This window comes from Podarcis bocagei, assembly GCF_964188305.1.
Source record: "Podarcis bocagei genome assembly, chromosome: 6".
Lineage (NCBI taxonomy): Eukaryota > Metazoa > Chordata > Lepidosauria > Squamata > Lacertidae > Podarcis > Podarcis bocagei.
Genome location: NC_138130.1, coordinates 94,979,529 through 94,996,579, shown reverse-complemented (window position 1 = coordinate 94,996,579; position 17,051 = coordinate 94,979,529). Strand labels below are relative to the sequence as shown.

The window sequence follows — 17,051 nt, the reverse complement described above, 5'->3', positions numbered from 1 at the left end:
GGCTAACAGATTGAGATTGAATCCTGACAAGACAGAAGTACTGTTTCTGGGGGACAGGAGGCGGGCAGGTGTGGGGGATTCCCTGGTCCTGAATGGGGTAACCGTGTCCCTGAAGGACCAGGTGCGCAGCCTGGGAGTCATTCTGGACTCGCAGCTGTCCATGGAGGCACAGGTCAATTCTGTGTTTAGGGCAGCTGTTTATCAGCTCCATCTGGTATGCAGGCTGGGACCCTACCTGCCTGTGCACTGTCTCACCAGAGTGGTACATGCTTTGGTTATCTCCCGCTTGGACTACTGCAAAGCACTCTATGTGGGGCTACCTTTGAAGGTGACCCAGAAACTACAACTAATCCAAAATGTGGCAGCTAGACTGGTGACTGGGAGTGGCCGCCGAGACCATATAACACCGGTCGTGAAAGACCTACACTGGCTCCCAGTACGTTTCCGAGCACAATTCAAAGTGTTGGTGCTGACCTTTAAAGCCCTAAATGGCCTTGGTCCAGTATACCTGAAGGAGCGTCTCCACCTCCATCGTTCTGCCTGGACACTGAGGTCCAGCGCCGAGGGCCTTCTCGGTAGTGGCACCCGCCCTGTGGAACGCCCTCCCACCAGATGTCAAAGAGAAAAATAACTACCAAACTTGTAGAAGACATCTAAAGGCAGCCCTCTTTAGGGAAGCTTTTAATGTTTAATAGATTATTGTATTTAAGTGTTTTGTTGGAAGCCGCCCAGAGTGGCTGGGGAAACCCAGCCAGATGGGCGGGGGTATAAATAATAAATTCTTATTTTTATTATTGTTATTTGGGGTCCACGACTCCCTTGACCAACTACATTCTTTCTGCAGCACCCCTGTGGGGCTCAGGAGCCCAGTTATGCCACCGCTTGCCTGCAGAGCTGGCAGCCCCTCACCAGCAGGAATGAGACAAAGGAAATAATGTGGGTATGTCGTGGGAAGTGATGCCTGTCCCAGTCTGCTTTTAAACACCCTTAAAAACTAAACAAAAACTGACTCCAGTTGCAGACCAGATGGAAACCCCCCCCCTCATAAATAAGGAAATAGGTGGATAGGAAATCTGCAAAGGGCATGAAAAGCACGGGTGCAAATGGGCTGAAAGTCCAGGATTGCCCTGCTTTTGCCTTTTTGCCTTTGAAGGGCAAAAAGGGACAAGAAGCCATTGCAACTTCAGGAAGTAATTTAATTTGCTTATTTTTCATACGTCTAGTTGGCAGGCTTTGAAATGATTTACTGTAGCCTTTATCACCCACAGGAAGTGCAAAACACAATTTAAAAGAGCTTTAATTCTGTTTTTCTTTTAAGTGGTGTCATTTAGCTCTTCTTATCCTCCAGCCTCTGGGACAAGCTCCAGTTTACAATTCGGTGCCCGGTGCAGCCCATAGCAAAAAAATAAATAAAAACTGAAATCAGAATCCAGGACATAGTTAACAAAAGGAGAATTGTGTGTGGGGTTTTTTGTTTTTGTTTTTTTGTCGAGTCCCCTTTCCTTGCTCTGGAACGGCATCAGCTCGTAGTCCTTGCTGCAATTAAACTAGAGCGATTTCCCAGTATTAAACCACCCCCCTGATAGCTGGGTCTAGTTTGGGGCTGGATCTGTGGATCATGCTCCTTGGGTAAGCCACAAAAGCTATCTGAGAACATTTAACTTAAAGCATCTTTTACACTGCTCTTCACTCTGCTTAGAATTTCAGGGCTGGGTACCGCCATGTGCACCACAACAAAAATGCAACGAAAGAAGAAGACCCTTCAAAATTTAAAAATGCACAGGTTAAAGTGCCTGGAAGAATGCAGGAGTTAGGAGTCCAGCCCAACTTCCTCAACCATGGCTTGTGGCTTAGCACTGCACCCAAACACGGCAGTGGAGTCCTTCTGAGCTCAGTAGGCTACAGAATAGTGGTATTAAGGCCACAGGTTTGATCCCCATACAGGACAGCTACATACTCCAGCATTGCAAGGGGTTGGACTAGATCAGGCATAGGCAAACTCGACCCTCCAGATGTTTTGGGACTACAACTCCCACCATCCCTAGCTAACAGGACCAGTGGTCAGGGATGAAGGGAGTTGTAGTCCCAAAGCATCTGGAGAGCCGACTTTGCCTATGCCTGGACTAGATGATGCTCAGAGTCCCTTCCATCTGTACAATTCTATGATTCTAACGGGGATCGTGCACATAGGCATATCAGGGCGAGAGGGCAGCGAATGCAAGACTACGAGACTGTCGGATATTTCATCAGATTTACCTGCTTTAGGGAGTGGGTGGAAGAGGAATGAGAAAAGCTGTGTTTACTTGGGAACAGAACAACAGACCTCACGAGGAATTTTTTCCTAGTTCAGAAGGAATTCGCTGTAAAATATTCTTAACATATTTCAGATGATTAAAGGGAGAATTCACTGGGGGATTAAAAAACTTCTGCCATATGGCTGGAGGGTTTTTTTTGTTGCTGCCGCGGTCAGAAGATAAATAGGCGTTGCTATCCAGTCTAAAGCAACGAGCATCACCCAAGGGGACCGACGGCTTCCTTCTTTTCCAGGTCTGCCAGTCGCTTTCGGTTGCAAAAGTTATGCGGAAAGTTATCTACACGGGTAATCGCTTCTGACATGGGCGTGGGTGGAGGAAAGCTATTGTCTGTCGTACACACACGGAAAATAAAAGCATGTGTGTGTATATTTGTGGGTTAGATTTGCTGGCTGAACTTTGCCGCGCATCTGTGTCCCATTGGACTCGTTATAAACACACTGCAGAACCAACCCTCGCTCATCGGAAGTTTCCTCGTTGCACCTAATCAGGAGTTAGGTCAGGGGACATTCTCGGTGCAGAAACCAATTCAAAGCCTGAAAGCCAGACACAGAATGAGGTTAAGCAGACAGCAGGCCCCACATTCTCCAAGTCCTTTGTAACAGCGAAACCCTGATTAAAAGGGAATGATATACATTGGCTCTGTAATAGATGCATGCATTCAATTGGCTCCGGGGTCTCTCAGCCCCATTGTCACTGTAAACTTGAAACGAATATTACTTTGAGAAAAGTAAGGTCGGTGTGGCTATCTGCTGATTAAAGGCATTTGAGCTGATTAACCATATGCTACTTAGCCAACTCAAGAAATGAACATAATTAAGTGTGCAGATTAGATTAAAGAAATTCAAACCGCTATCAAATTAAGTAAATGTGCATATAACCCAAAACATAAACGCAGGTGCCTTTTTGACGTAGTGCAGAGATGACTTATAATTTAATATACCAAATGAGCTGGTTGGGAAATCCACTTACTTTTACACTATGACAGCAACACAAAAGAATCAGGACAGGATAAGGCTCTAAAAGTAACTCGACTCGCATCACCCCCAATTGAAGCTGAGCCCTGGTAGCTCGTGAACTCACAGCTTTGACTGAGTGATCCACGGTTTAAAACTTGAAATCCTAATTTAGGGAGTTGTTGCTTTCCATCTCGCCCCATCTTGCTTTTAGCATTTATCCACTGCCGGGATGTGGGAATGCGATGGTTTGCAGAAGGCTCCTAACACCATTCTGGCACTAAAACCAAAGTTTCAAAGCATTGCTCAAACCTGGATGGCTTTAAAAGCCTCTGGCTTGGCTGTGGCCCAGATCCATTAGGAGCTCCTGAATTGTGCCAACTGGTCATTATAGGAAGAACTGTTCAGAAACTGGAGCCTGATTTTCCTCTTCTCTTCCTGTCCCTTTCCCCTCGCGTGCTGTGTTTCTTTTAAGATTGTAAGTCCGTGGGGAGGGCCTGTCTTGCTCTGATTGCCTGTAAGCCTTTTTGGGAGTCTTGCTGGCTGAAGAACTGGGTACAAATGCTCTAAATAAGTAAATGTGGTTTAGAGAAACCTGTGGACATTATCGGCTACTCGTCATGGCGGCTATGTACCACACCTGCACTGTCTCAGGCAGTATGGCCTTGAAAATATTCCTGCCTTGCAGGGGGTTGGATTGGATGACCCTTGATGTCCCTCCCAACTCTACAATTGTATGAATATCTCAAGTGGAAATTGCAAGGGACGAAAGCGCTGTTGCGCTCAGCTGCTGCTTGTGGGCTTCCCATAGGTACCGCTCCGGCGGGAAGGTAAACGGTGTTTTCGTGCGCTGCTCTGGTTCGCCAGAAGTGGCTTAGTCATGTACGCTGGCTCCCTCAGCCAATAAAGCGAGATGATCGCCGCAATCCCAGAGTCGGCCACGACTGGACCTAACGGTCAGGGGTCCCTTTATCTTTACATCATATCTCCTCTTAGTCTCCTCTTTTTCAAGCTAAACATACCCAACTCCCTCAAGCGTTCCTCATAAGGCTTGGTTCCCAGATCATCTTGGTTGCCCTGCAGCAGGGCTCTTGTTTATTTTCTTGGAGGGATGTTGGAGAAATCCAACGGAAACCCACAGTGGCCAATCAGAAGCTTGTGAGAAACCCACAACCCCCGAGCACAACACTCTCTCCGCTTTTGATTCCCAGCACTCAGGCGCGTAGTGCATATAACACAAGTTGCTTTCTATACAGAACGGAACCTCAGAGCTCTCCAGGTAAGACTGGGAATATCCCCTGCTTGAAATGTTGAGGAGCTGCTGTCAGTCAATGCAGACAATACTGAAGCTTCATGGACTCAATGGTCTGACTTGGGAAAATGCCGTTTCTTGAATCCTGGATATATTCGTCTGACGTGGCTCTGGTTTCCTGCTTTCTAACCCGGTTTGCCTCTGTGCACTTTTGAACCAGGCTTTAGTCCCTGACAACAATCCCATGCCAGACGGTAACCGTAAATGACGTGGGAATTTAGCAAGCGTGGGACTGCAGGAAACAAAGGACTTCGCACTTTGATAGCAAACTTTGACGAAACCAGAGCAAATGCAATTGGGCATGCGCAACTCTACCACCCATGAGACTCAGTGTTTTAAGAATACCAAACCACAAATTAGCCACATGACTGCTCCGAGCCTGATTTGCTTACACTCCTGAAAGTTACCATTCAGCTGTGCAAACTTGTAACTTGTAAATGTTAAATGGGGTAATTTCTTGCAAAGCAGCCTCACAAGTGATCCTGGAGATATTGCTGGTGACTTGGCCAGGCTTCCCTAGAAAGCTATCGACAGGTAGCATTTGCAAAAAAAGGCTTTGTTTTTAGTGGGGGAAAGGGCCTGGGAGCAATTTTGTCTGCAAAGCACACTCCCATAATAGTAGATGCAAGCGAGTTGCAATTATTCAGTGATAAAGGAACGACGCAAGCTCAGAAGCAGCCACTTCATTATCAGTTCACGTTCATTCCTGCAATAGGTGGGAGGAGCAGAAAGCACCATTGTACCTACTTGAAGAGTCAATCTGTTTGCCTGGTGTAGTCTCTGAATATTGCAAGATGGGAGTGTAGCATCTCAGAACATCCAGGGCCATCTGGAATACTTGACAGAACTCAGCCTATCTGCCTATGCCCACTCTGGATTTCCATTCTTGGTCACACTTCTGCGTGACAAAGAGACAGAACCCAGGAACTGGCTTTTAGATATGTAATGGCTGAGCCTTGACACTAAAGCTAATTTCTGGGACAAAGCCCTCATAGGCCCAACCTCAAATTCCTGAAGCTTTTTGCAGCTGGAATACATCACACACAAACATGAAATCTCCTCTAGCAGCTCAAGATTTTTGTAACCCCTTTAGTTTCTATTCAGCTAAAAATGAGTCAAGATACCCATTACATACCCCACAACTGTCTCCAAAAAATAGGGACATCCTGTTTTTTTTATCACGTGAACTTGGGAGCCATTTTGGTTGCTGAGATCTTGCCTGGAGAAAAGCGTTTTTTTGGGGGGGGGGACTGTGATCTCATGCTGCACTCCAAAACACACACTTTTGGGGTGCGGCCATTTGGGTCGCTGTCATCTCATAGCGTCCAGATCTCGCCCTGAAAAAAGCACATCTTTGGGGCTTTGTGATCTCGAGCGGATCACGTGACTCCCATGGGAACACAGACGGGAAGACATGCGTCTTGGTTTTGGAAGCCCACATGTGGGAGCATATTCCATTACCTTTATGTTTTCTTCAGGCCATGAGTCCAGCATCGTTGCAACATGTCCTTTATCGTGAATGGTAATGAACAGCCCCCTGGAGGAGAGGAAAAAAGAACAGAGCAATCACAGTCTAAGAAAAGTTGTGATGCTCAGAAGTTGCAGTGCTGTTTAGGGGGAAGAAAGGATACATTGGTGTGCAAAAACAAGAAACATAAACAATTGCATCTTTCATGCAATTGTTGAATCAGGAGTGGGGAATCCCAGTCTCTCCCCCCCCAGCTGATATTTGCATCAATATGGAAGTCTCCACTGGTGCCAATGAAGGATGCCCTACCAATGCAGAAAATAGTAGATTTTTTTGGGGGGGGGAGGCATTGCAGAGACCACAGGAGGGATGGAGGAAGAGCTAAAGCAGGGGTCAGCAACCTTTTTCAGCCATGGGCCGGTCCACTGTCCCTCAGACTATATGGTGGGCTGGACTTTTTTTTGGGGGGGGGGAAATGAACGAATTCCTATGCCCCACAAATAACCCAGAGATGCATTTTAAATAAAAGCACACATTCTACTCGTGCAAAAACACGCTGATTCCCGGACGGTCTGTGGGCCGGATTGAGAAGGCGATGGGGCCGGATGCGGCCCCCGGGCCTTAGTTTGCCTACTCCTGAGCTAAACTCTCTCTCACTTCTCACACCCAATGGTTCCACTACTGCTCAGGTTCTTCCTGCTTCAGCTGCTTGTTTTGGTTTGGTTTTTTTAAAAACAACAACAACAACGCACTTTAAATGTATTCATGCAATTAACATCTTACCTGGTTTGGGTCTAACTCCTAGAAGAGTTTTGCTGGCTCTGGCATTTCGTGATATATATATATATATATATATATATATATATATGCAGGTTTTGGTGTTTTCGGGTATCTTCCCGTGTAAGAGTTGGGGTGTCTAGGCGACGTTTCGACGAGGTCTCACTCGTCATCTTCAGGCTGGTGCTTTCGGCTTCTTGTTACTAGAACAGAGCAGGATCTCAGTGTTTGAGTTCCTATAAATACTGTTGAGGGGGTGTGGTGTATAGCCTCCAACGTTCTGGGCAGAGAGGAAGTTCCCAGGTTATTGTGCCTTTTCTTCTTTTGTTCATTAATTACTTGAGGGATATCTTGAGTGATTTCTTGAGTGATATTCTGAGTACCACTTAGGAGGGTCATTAGGTGTGGATTAGTTGCTAAAGCTTTCGTGTCTTGACCTCTTGAGCTTGTGAAGAGTTTTTCTGAGTTTTTCTGAGAAGAGTTTTTCTGAGAAGATGGCTGTACTGCACTTAGTTGTGCTCTGGCTTGGCTTCGTGTAACCAAAGTACTCTCCAAAGGCTTCAACTTTGCAGTCGCCCCGAGACGCATCCCCACGGAAAACATCATATGCGGAGTCGAAGCTAGCCTAACCAAAATCAACCCAGATGAAGCCAATAAAATCAGACTCGAAGTCACCAACATCCTCTGCTCCAGCAAACCACCCAGAAGCAATTTACACAAAGAAGAACAGAAAGCACTCACCAACCTGAAGAAAGACAACAACATAATCATTCTCCCAGCAGACAAAGGTAATGCCACTGTTGTGATGAACACATCGGACTACCAAGCAAAACTATCAAATCTACTCCAAGACCCTACCTACCAACCTATAAAAACAGATCCCACCACCTATCTGGAAAAAACCACCAAATCCAAAATAAAAGCCTCTCCTATCAGTGAAGAAATCCAGCTAAGAATCATCCCCAGAGAAAAATCATCCAGATGCCCCAAACTCTACGGTCTCCCCAAGATACACAAAGAAGGAACACCACTCAGACCAATAGTCAGCTCCATAGGCTCACCTCTACAAAATCTCGCTAAATTTCTCGCTAAGCAACTTCAGCCCTATGCAGAATCTATCGCTTCACACGTTACAAACTCCTTCCAGTTCATAGAAACAATAAAGAAGCAAAACCTACATCCCGATGACCTACTTGTGAGCTTCGATGTTGTATCTCTCTTCACACAAGTGCCCATTAATGAAGCCTTGACAGCCATTCAAAACAAATACAATCCCCCCGAATACATCCTGGACCTGACCAACCACTGCCTAACCAACACGTACTTCATCCACAATGGACAAAGATACAAACAGATAGAAGGAGCACCTATGGGATCACCCCTCTCACCGGTCATCGCAAATCTGTACATGGAACACTTTGAAACCAATGCTTTAGACAAGTCAGAACACAAACCCAAACTTTGGCTCAGATATGTTGACGACACCTTTGTAATTTGGCCACACGGGAAGGAAAAACTAGATAGCTTCCTCACACATCTCAACAGCCTACACCCCAAAATACAATTCACTATGGAAATAGAAGCCAACAACCAACTTCCCTTCCTTGACGTCCTAATCTACAAAAAACCTGATGGCTCCCTAGGACACACTATCTACCGGAAAAAAACACACACCAACCGCTACTTACATGCACAATCACACCACCACCCTGCACAAATAAACTCCGTAGCCAAGACTCTCATCTCCAGAACCAAACGCCTGGCTGACGAAGACCACTTGACAACTGAGTTACAGAATCTCTCAAATGTGTTAATCGCCAACGGATACCAGCAAAACAGGGTTACGAAGCTAATCCAAAAAGAAACACCCCCCAAAAACCAAGACACAGAAGAAAACAATGGCATGGCCCTCCTTCCTTATATCAAGGGCACCACAGATAAAATTAGCAAAATCCTCCATAAACACAATATCAAAACAGCCTTTTGCACCAACCAAAAAATAGCCAATATCCTCAGAAACCCAAAAGATAAAATCCAGTTAGAAAACCAAGGGGTCTATGAAATACCCTGCAAAGTCTGCCCAGCCACGTACATTGGACAAACAAACAGACGAATAAATGCACGTATCGCAGAACACAAGAATGCCGTCAAAAAAGAAGAAAAAACTTCCTCTCTTTACCAACACATGAAAGAAACAGGACACGAAATTAATTTTGCAGATTCCAAATTGCTCTTTAACATGGAACATCACCACAAGAGAATAATCATGGAAGCCATCGAGATAGAGAAACACCCTCACAACATGAACAAGCGTGACGACACGTCCCGCCTGCCAGACATCTGGAAATTAGCCCTCCCCACAAAAACCGACACCAGAACCAGAGGCACACAGAACGCCATCTCCAATCAACCACACCAGACCCAAACCCAGACCCTCTCCACAGATAAATTACAGATACCATCCAGTAGCCAAACCATAGTGGCACCTCCGGATGCTGCACCCCCCTGCAATCCCTACACAGATCTGGCTGGCACAGGGCACAAAACCACAGCTCGCCCCTATACACGAAGCCAGAGCACAACTAAGTGCAGTACAGCCATCTTCTCAGAAAAACTCTTCTCAGAAAAACTCAGAAAAACTCTTCACAAGCTCAAGAGGTCAAGACACGAAAGCTTTAGCAACTAATCCACACCTAATGACCCTCCTAAGTGGTACTCAGAATATCACTCAAGAAATCACTCAAGATATCCCTCAAGTAATTAATGAACAAAAGAAGAAAAGGCACAATAACCTGGGAACTTCCTCTCTACCCAGAACGTTGGAGGCTATACACCACACCCCCTCAACAGTATTTATAGGAACTCAAACACTGAGATCCTGCTCTGTTCTAGTAACAAGAAGCCGAAAGCACCAGCCTGAAGATGACGAGTGAGACCTCGTCGAAACGTCGCCTAGACACCCCAACTCTTACACGGGAAGATACCCGAAAACACCAAAACCTGCATTCCTGTACCCGTGAAAATCTACGAAAGCAAATATATATATATATATATATATATATATATATATATATATATATATATATATATAATGTGTGTGTGTGTGTGTATAATTCTATACCTCTGAGCATTTATATATGTGTGTGTGTATGTGTATATATATATAATTCTATACCTCTGAGCATATATATATGTGTGTGTGTGTGTGTATATAATTCTATACCTCTGAGTATATATATATATATATATATATATATATATATATATATATATACACACACACACATATATATATATTGCCATTCTTCACTCCTGCTTCCCTTGTTCTCATTATATCTGCAAATTCCTGTCTGCTCTGTGTAACGCAATGCACGATTTAATGACGCATCCCCTCAGCAACACATTTAAAAAAAAAAACAACCTTGGATAAGGGATTCAGGGCTTTTTTTCCAGTAATGAAAACTCCCCAAAAATGTATGAAATGAAGCATGGTTCTCCAGAGAGCCTTTCCAAGGAGCCACTCCCATCATTCGCTATGTTTGCAGATATTCTTTCTGAGATCGCCAAGGCAAGTGCATTAGGCCCTGAAATTTGAAAACCAAACATTTGTAATTGTTTAGCTCTTTAGGGGAAGGCTTAAGCTAACAAGCACTCCTCCTGACAAAGGGCCAGTAATGACAGAGGGCGCTTTGCCTGAGCCTGCACTTCATTTCTCCAAGCACAGATCATAATTAACCATCCGAGGGGTTGAAGTAACGGCAGTGACTAATTGCCGCTTTTTATGGGTTGGCTCTCGCATGTACGTGCAAAGGCTCAGCTAATTGTTACAGGGTTTTGTTTTCTGTTCTTTAAAAAACCAAATAGCCAATAATTTCTTTCCTCCTGCAAGTACTCTTAATGTGAAGTGGAGGAAGAAGAGGAGAATGGGGAATGAGACAAGAGAGTCAAGATGGATTTGTCTTGAAATAATTTGCAAACACAAAGCAGAATAAGCCACCTTCCTTTGCTGAGTAACCATCTTAAGCTGCCATCGCATGTTTTAAGCCAGACCTTCGAATGAGAGCCAAAAGGTGCCATTTCCAAGGCATCTTTATGAATCCACTGCAAAACACACACACCCTTAAACCAAAAGGATCTCAAGGTCCGTATAGTTAAAGCTATGGTTTTCCCAGTAGTGATGTATGGAAGTGAGAGCTGGACCACAAAGAAGGCTGATCACTGAGGAATTGATGCATTTGAATTATGGAGCTGGAAGAGACTCTTGAGAGTCCCATAGACTGCAAGAAGATCAAACCTATCCATTCTGAAGGAAATCAGCCCTGAGTGCTCACTGGAAGGACAGATCCTGAAGCTGAGGCTCCAATACTTTGGCCACCTCATGAGAAGAGAAGACTCCCTGGAAAGGACCCTGATGTTGGGAAAGATGGAGGGCACAAGGAGAAGGGGACGACAGAGGATGAGATGGTTGGATAGTGTTCTCGAAGCTACCAGCATGAGTTTGACCAAACTGCGGGAGGCAGTGGAAGACAGGAGTGCCTGGCGTGCTCTGGTCCAGGGGGTCACGAAGAGTCGGACACGACTAATCAACTAAACAACAACAACAGGCTTTAATTGTGGCTTCCTGGCTTATTTCTTTTCTTCACACAGTGTAGGAGCAAAGCAGAAGCGATCGGGGAGCGTGCATCAGAAACTGCGATAAGCGAGAAAGCCAGATTTATTGTGCCATGCGAATGCAGCCAATGAAGACAAAAGTTTTTTTGCAACCTGGCTAGAGGTGATGGGTCATATGGGGTGTAGTCTTTGGCAGAAATCATTTAGCTCCTTGAGAGAAATAACTGCTTCAGTGGCTGGAAGCGTACAGAAAGCAGATGTATCTGAAGAAAGGAAGCCTTTTTTATGAAAGGAAACTAAAGAAGTGGGGAAAAGGAATTTTGGCTCCCTTTCCCATAAACATGAAACCCACATATCTCAGGAATGGCTCCCTCCTATTGCAACAACCCTCTTCTCATAACAGTAAAAAAAGAGTGGAAAAAAGATGATCTTTCAATCCAGCTAGAATTTTATTGCCAATGAAGAAAATTGCTAGTCGTAGCATTGTGCTCTCTGTCTGTTCTTGAAATCAGCTTAATGAATGCATTGGGATAACTAGTTAAGTGTTTCCAGTATATAAACAATGCTGTCTCTGTAAAGGTCCAGCACAGATCTAAGTTGCCTGATCATAGTTAGGAGACTATGATCAGGGGGAGACAAGGAGTTCATGAGTTCCCTCCCTGCTTCATGGATCTTTCAAAATCAGATTATATGGCAGGATGGGAGTAGTACAGACAGGGTTTTGTGTGTGTGTGTGTGTGTGTGTGTGTGGGTATACTGTGGTACCTTAGGTTATAGACGCTTCAGGTTACAAACTCCGCTAATCCAGAAATAATATCTCCAGTTAAGAACTTTGCTTCAGGATGAGAACAGGATGTGGCGGCAGCGGGAGGCCCCATTAGCTAAAGTGGTACCTCAGGTTAAGAACAGTTTCAGGTTAAGAACAGACCTCCAGAACGAATTAAGTTCTTAACCCGAGGTACCACTGTATTCTGCAACATGTCTTTGACACAGTAACAGTGCACTAGAAATGGATTTATATTGGACTGTCCACATATCATGCTCTTTATTTGTTGTTCTACAATGTTCCCTCGGGACTATCTGCATGCGAAAGCAGCTGCTGTGTCACTGAGCTACAGCCCATTACCATGGAGAATGGGGTTAACAAACTCTTTTCCTCTGCCTCAATTCAAACTGGAGTGGATCGGTGCCGCTATCCCTTCAGGCTTTGCAGAACTGGGGGGAAAGACACAGAACGTCCCTGGTTCAGTCCCAGGCATCTTGTGGTAGAGCTGGGAGAGGCTTCTGTCTGAAACTAATCAGTTCTGATTTTTGTGTGATTTCTCCTAACCCGTTCCGATTTTGCGAACTGCAGCGATCAGAGAGCCAGCATTGTATCCTCACCCGGCCAAATCTGACTGGAGAAGACCTTTTCTAAGGAAGGAAGAAAAATGCTTAACATAAACAAGAAGCGCATTATTTCTCAAGTGAAAACCACCCCTTTTAATCGTGATAAAAGAGGAAGTTTCTAGGGGGTCGAGAAACAGATAAATGGAAAAAGATGTCTTGGGAAGGCAGCTTCCAAAAGAGCTGGAATTATTGGCAGAGGAACTTTTGCAGAGGAAGTCTTGCCTTCTTTGTGAATTAGGAAAACAACTGCACTTTGAGGAGCTAGTAGCAGGTGAGGAGAACCTGTGCCTCCCGCCCAGACCTTGTGGGACTCCAGCTCTTATCAGTCCCACCCACCATGGCCAACATCCAGGGAACCCCCAAAGGAAGAAGGGTCAGAGGCCGGGAAGCGGAGGTGGGACAATGATGAGTGGTCAGAGGGAGGAGACTGGGAAGAGGAGGAGTCAGAAGCTGAAGAGATAACAGGGCTTAGTGAGAAGGGAGAGTCTGTGGCAGAGATAAGTCCAGAATCAGAGGCAGAAGCTGAAGCAGTGGAGAGGGATGAGGGAGGACAAGAGGCAGAGATGAGTCAGACTGGTGCAGAGTCACAGATGTCTCCCCCTCATGCTGCAACAAGCTTCCCTTCCCCCTGGTCTCCCAGAACCAGAAGAGGTATGAAGAGGGAAGAGCAGAGACACACACAGGCGCAAGTCTCAGATTGCTTAGGAAGGGCCCTGGAGAGAAGGAGACTTAGGCAGCTGTGGGGAGGTGGGGACCTTCAGTCTCCACAACTGCCTCACAAGGACAAGACCTACTAAGAAGAGAAGAGGAGTTTGGATTTGATATCCCGCTTTATCACTACCCGAAGGAGTCTCAAAGCGGCTAACATTCTCCTTTCCCTTCCTCCCCCACAACAAACACTCTGTGAGGTGAGTGGGGCTGAGAGACTTCAGAGAAGTGTGACTAGCCGAAGGTCAACCAGCAGCTGCATGTGGAGGAGCGGAGACGCGAACCCGGTTCCCCAGATTTCGAGTCTACCACTCTTAACCACTACACCACACTGGCTCTCTAAGAAGAGTTGCTGTGCTCATTAGGCCTGGCACTCCTGAGCAGACTTTGTTTCTTCTAATAAAGAGCTAACGCCACTTACTCAGTGTGATTTATTGCTGGCTCATGCCTGAGAAGCGAGGACGTATTCAATGAAATAGCAAAAGCCAGAGTTACATTTGTGTACTGAAAGCAACAACAATGAATGCCAACTGTATTCACTGGATTGACTTCTGTTCTGGGTATGGGACACAGTGGCGGAGCTTCATGCTTCGCCACTGGGGGGTGGAGAGCAGGTGGGGGCAGGGCTGGCGCACATCCTGGGGGTGTGGCGCTCAGGCGGGGGGCAGCCGCAATGGCACCCCACCGGGATTGCGCTGCCGGGGTCGGTGCGCTCCCCCCGCTCTCCTCTTCCTCCGCCAGTGATGGGACAAAATAGGCGAACACCAGCGATTTCTGCTCTTGTTTCTCTGAATTCTCTGACACTCCTACTTCTGAGATTACAAAATGGCTTGTAATCTATTGATAGAGCAAACTGGGAATATAATGACAGCCTCCCCAAGACTTGTCCCATCCAGATTTTTTCCACTACAGTTCCCATCAGCCCCAGCTGTTCTGATGGGAGTTGTAGTCCAAAACATCTGGAGGGCACCAGGTTTGGAAAGGCTGGCCATGGGAAGAAAGCTTGAAAATGGACACAGCCAGATGTAATTTGATTCAGATTTGTAAACCGGCCACTGCTAATGGAATCCAGGGGAGAACTGGTTACCTGATATATGACACTGGAAAGTTAAAAAAACAGCTGGTTATACTTCTGCATTCTGCACAACAGGCACAACTATTCAGTATTATTAATTATACACTTAGTGTTCTTCTAAGAGCTGTACTAAGAATAAAATTGGCAGGTCTCTAACAGAATGGCTGATAATCTCCATAAAGGAAGCCAAGAGGGTGTAGCCATTGTTATATTGAATATATTCATTCCATGTTTTTCCTATTAATTGTCTAAGGCTGCTTACATTAGCAATGTAAAACCCATAAACCAACCATAAAGCAATAGAGACACCATCCAATAAAAACAAGGGTTAAAGCCAACAGCAGGAAGACAAAAACAACAAAAGCATTAGAACCAGCAGCAAGCTCAACGGCAGGAGAATAAAGTGAGCTTTACCTGGTGCCTGAAAGTGAGCAGTATAGTCACCAGGAACACTTGCCTGGGGAGAGTTTTCCAAAATTGGGGTGCCACCACTGAGAAGGCCCTGTCTTCAACAAACACCTGCCTACCCTCTGATGGAAGGGTCACCAGAAGCAGGGCCTCTGAGGATGATCTCAGAGAAAAGGCAGCTTCATATAAGAGATGATCCTTCAGGAACTAGCCATTATGGTCAGTCTCCAGTTCTGGAAGTGCTATGCTTCTGAATACTGAATCAGAAGTGGGCAGAGTGTTGTGGCACTCAGATCCTTCTTCCAGGCTTCCCACAGGCATCTGGTGAAAAGAGGTTGCTGGGGTCGTTTGGCCTGGTTCAGCAGGACTCTTTTCCAGTCAATGTTCACAAAGCAATGTGGGGTTAGTTTAAGAAGAATGTGAAACAAATCCAATACATATCAAAGGAGTTCCCTCTTCCTCAGGGGTTACTTTTAAAAGCATGGAGAATCTATACCAAGGATGAGTAACCTGTGGTTTTCCAAAAGTTGCTGCCCGCATAAGAACAGCCTGCTGGAGCAGTTGGGATCATAGAGTTGGAAGGGGTCACGAGGGTCATTTAGTCCAACCCCCCTTGGACTCAGAACTCTGAGATTAAGGGTTTCATGCTTGGCCAATGGAGAGTTGCCCATCTCGTCCAGCACTTTGCTCTCCCGGCGGCCAACCAGACGCCACTCCTCTTCCTAGCTGTGATTCCCAGCAACTGGAATCTGATAGTACTGTCCTATCTCAACCGAGACACTGTTCCACAGAACAGGGGCAGCCACAGTGAAGGCCCTGCTGCAATGGAAGGGGCTTCTGATGTTTTAGGGAGCTGGAGGGTAAATCCTCCCGCAGAATGCAGTGACCTAGTGCCTTGGAAAGTTAGCTCCCCTGGCCCTACTTGACCTTTCCTTATAAAAGGAAGCAGGAAGAAGATGCTGGCAGGCTGATTGACAGCTCTCCTTAAGGGCTCTTTGGCTGTCCCAAACCTGCCAATCTAGGCCACCTTTGCCTTGCTCCGCCCTGACTCTTGCTAAGTTTGCCACCCAGGTGCCGGCAAGTCCCCTGCCCATGGTCTGCAGGCATGGTTCACAGGCATAGCGATTTCTGTCTCCTGACGCAGCAAAAAGGCATTTGCTGAACCACACGGCAATCGCTGTTTACCCCCAAGGGCTGAACAGCAAGACAACAAGAATCTTAAAGGTTATGGAACTGACGGAGGAGGGCTCAAGTGAGAATGTTTTTGCAGTTAAATTTAGCTAGATTGCACTGCCCTGTTCTTGAACAAAACGACTCCCCAGCAGGCCATTAAGTAAACACATGCAAACTGTTTTTGATAGCTGCATCGTTTGATCAAGAATCGCGAAGGGCATTTCTTTTTTTCTTGAGGGCCACCCACATTAAGAGGCATACCAATGACAAAAGGAACATTCGTTTCCAATTAAGCATGGAGTGACGGGTGGGATGGCACATTGATGGGGTAAGAGAGATAACAATAGTCCCGTCTACTCACCGAGGCCTTCTGAAAGCCAGCCCATACTGCTGACAGGCCAAGCCGACGGTGGGAGTGTATACTATAGGCATGAATCTTTCTATGTCTGACGTGAGGACCCGGTAGAAGAGCTTCTCATTTCGGTCTTGGAGCGTCATAAGGATGATATACCTGGCAGGGGGCAGCAGGAGGGGGGAAGAGGTAGAAGAAAAACATAAGGAAAAGAGAGACATTGTCGATACTAAGCAGAAGCAACGGAGCCAGTTCTCTGCCAGATTTGGGGGGGGGGAAACTCAACCCATGCTTCTTATAGCTGCTATTAGGCAAGAGGTTCCATGTTCAATCTCTGGTACCCCCAGGTAGGGCTAAGAGAGTCTTACTCCCAGGTAAGTGAGCACAGGACTGCAGCCAGTGTGGTGTAGTGGCTAAGAGCGGTAGTCTTGTAATCTGGGGAACCGGGTTCGTGTCTCCGCTCCTCCACATGCAGCTGCTGGGTGACCTTAGGCTAGTCACACTTCTCTG

At 46.0% G+C, this 17,051-nt stretch overlaps 1 protein-coding gene across 1 annotated transcript in view; it reads right to left on the bottom strand.

The window, feature by feature from the left end:
• ME3 (malic enzyme 3) overlaps window positions 1-17,051 on the bottom strand; it is a 94,858-nt gene that overhangs the window by 29,887 nt on the left and 47,920 nt on the right. Inside the window, exons 4-5 of the mRNA XM_081197380.1 lie at window positions 16,551-16,700; window positions 6,042-6,117 (exon numbers count right to left, since the gene is read on the bottom strand). Coding sequence (XP_081053506.1) covers window positions 6,042-6,117; window positions 16,551-16,700 — 226 coding nt within the window. The remainder of the gene's footprint in view (window positions 1-6,041; window positions 6,118-16,550; window positions 16,701-17,051) is intronic.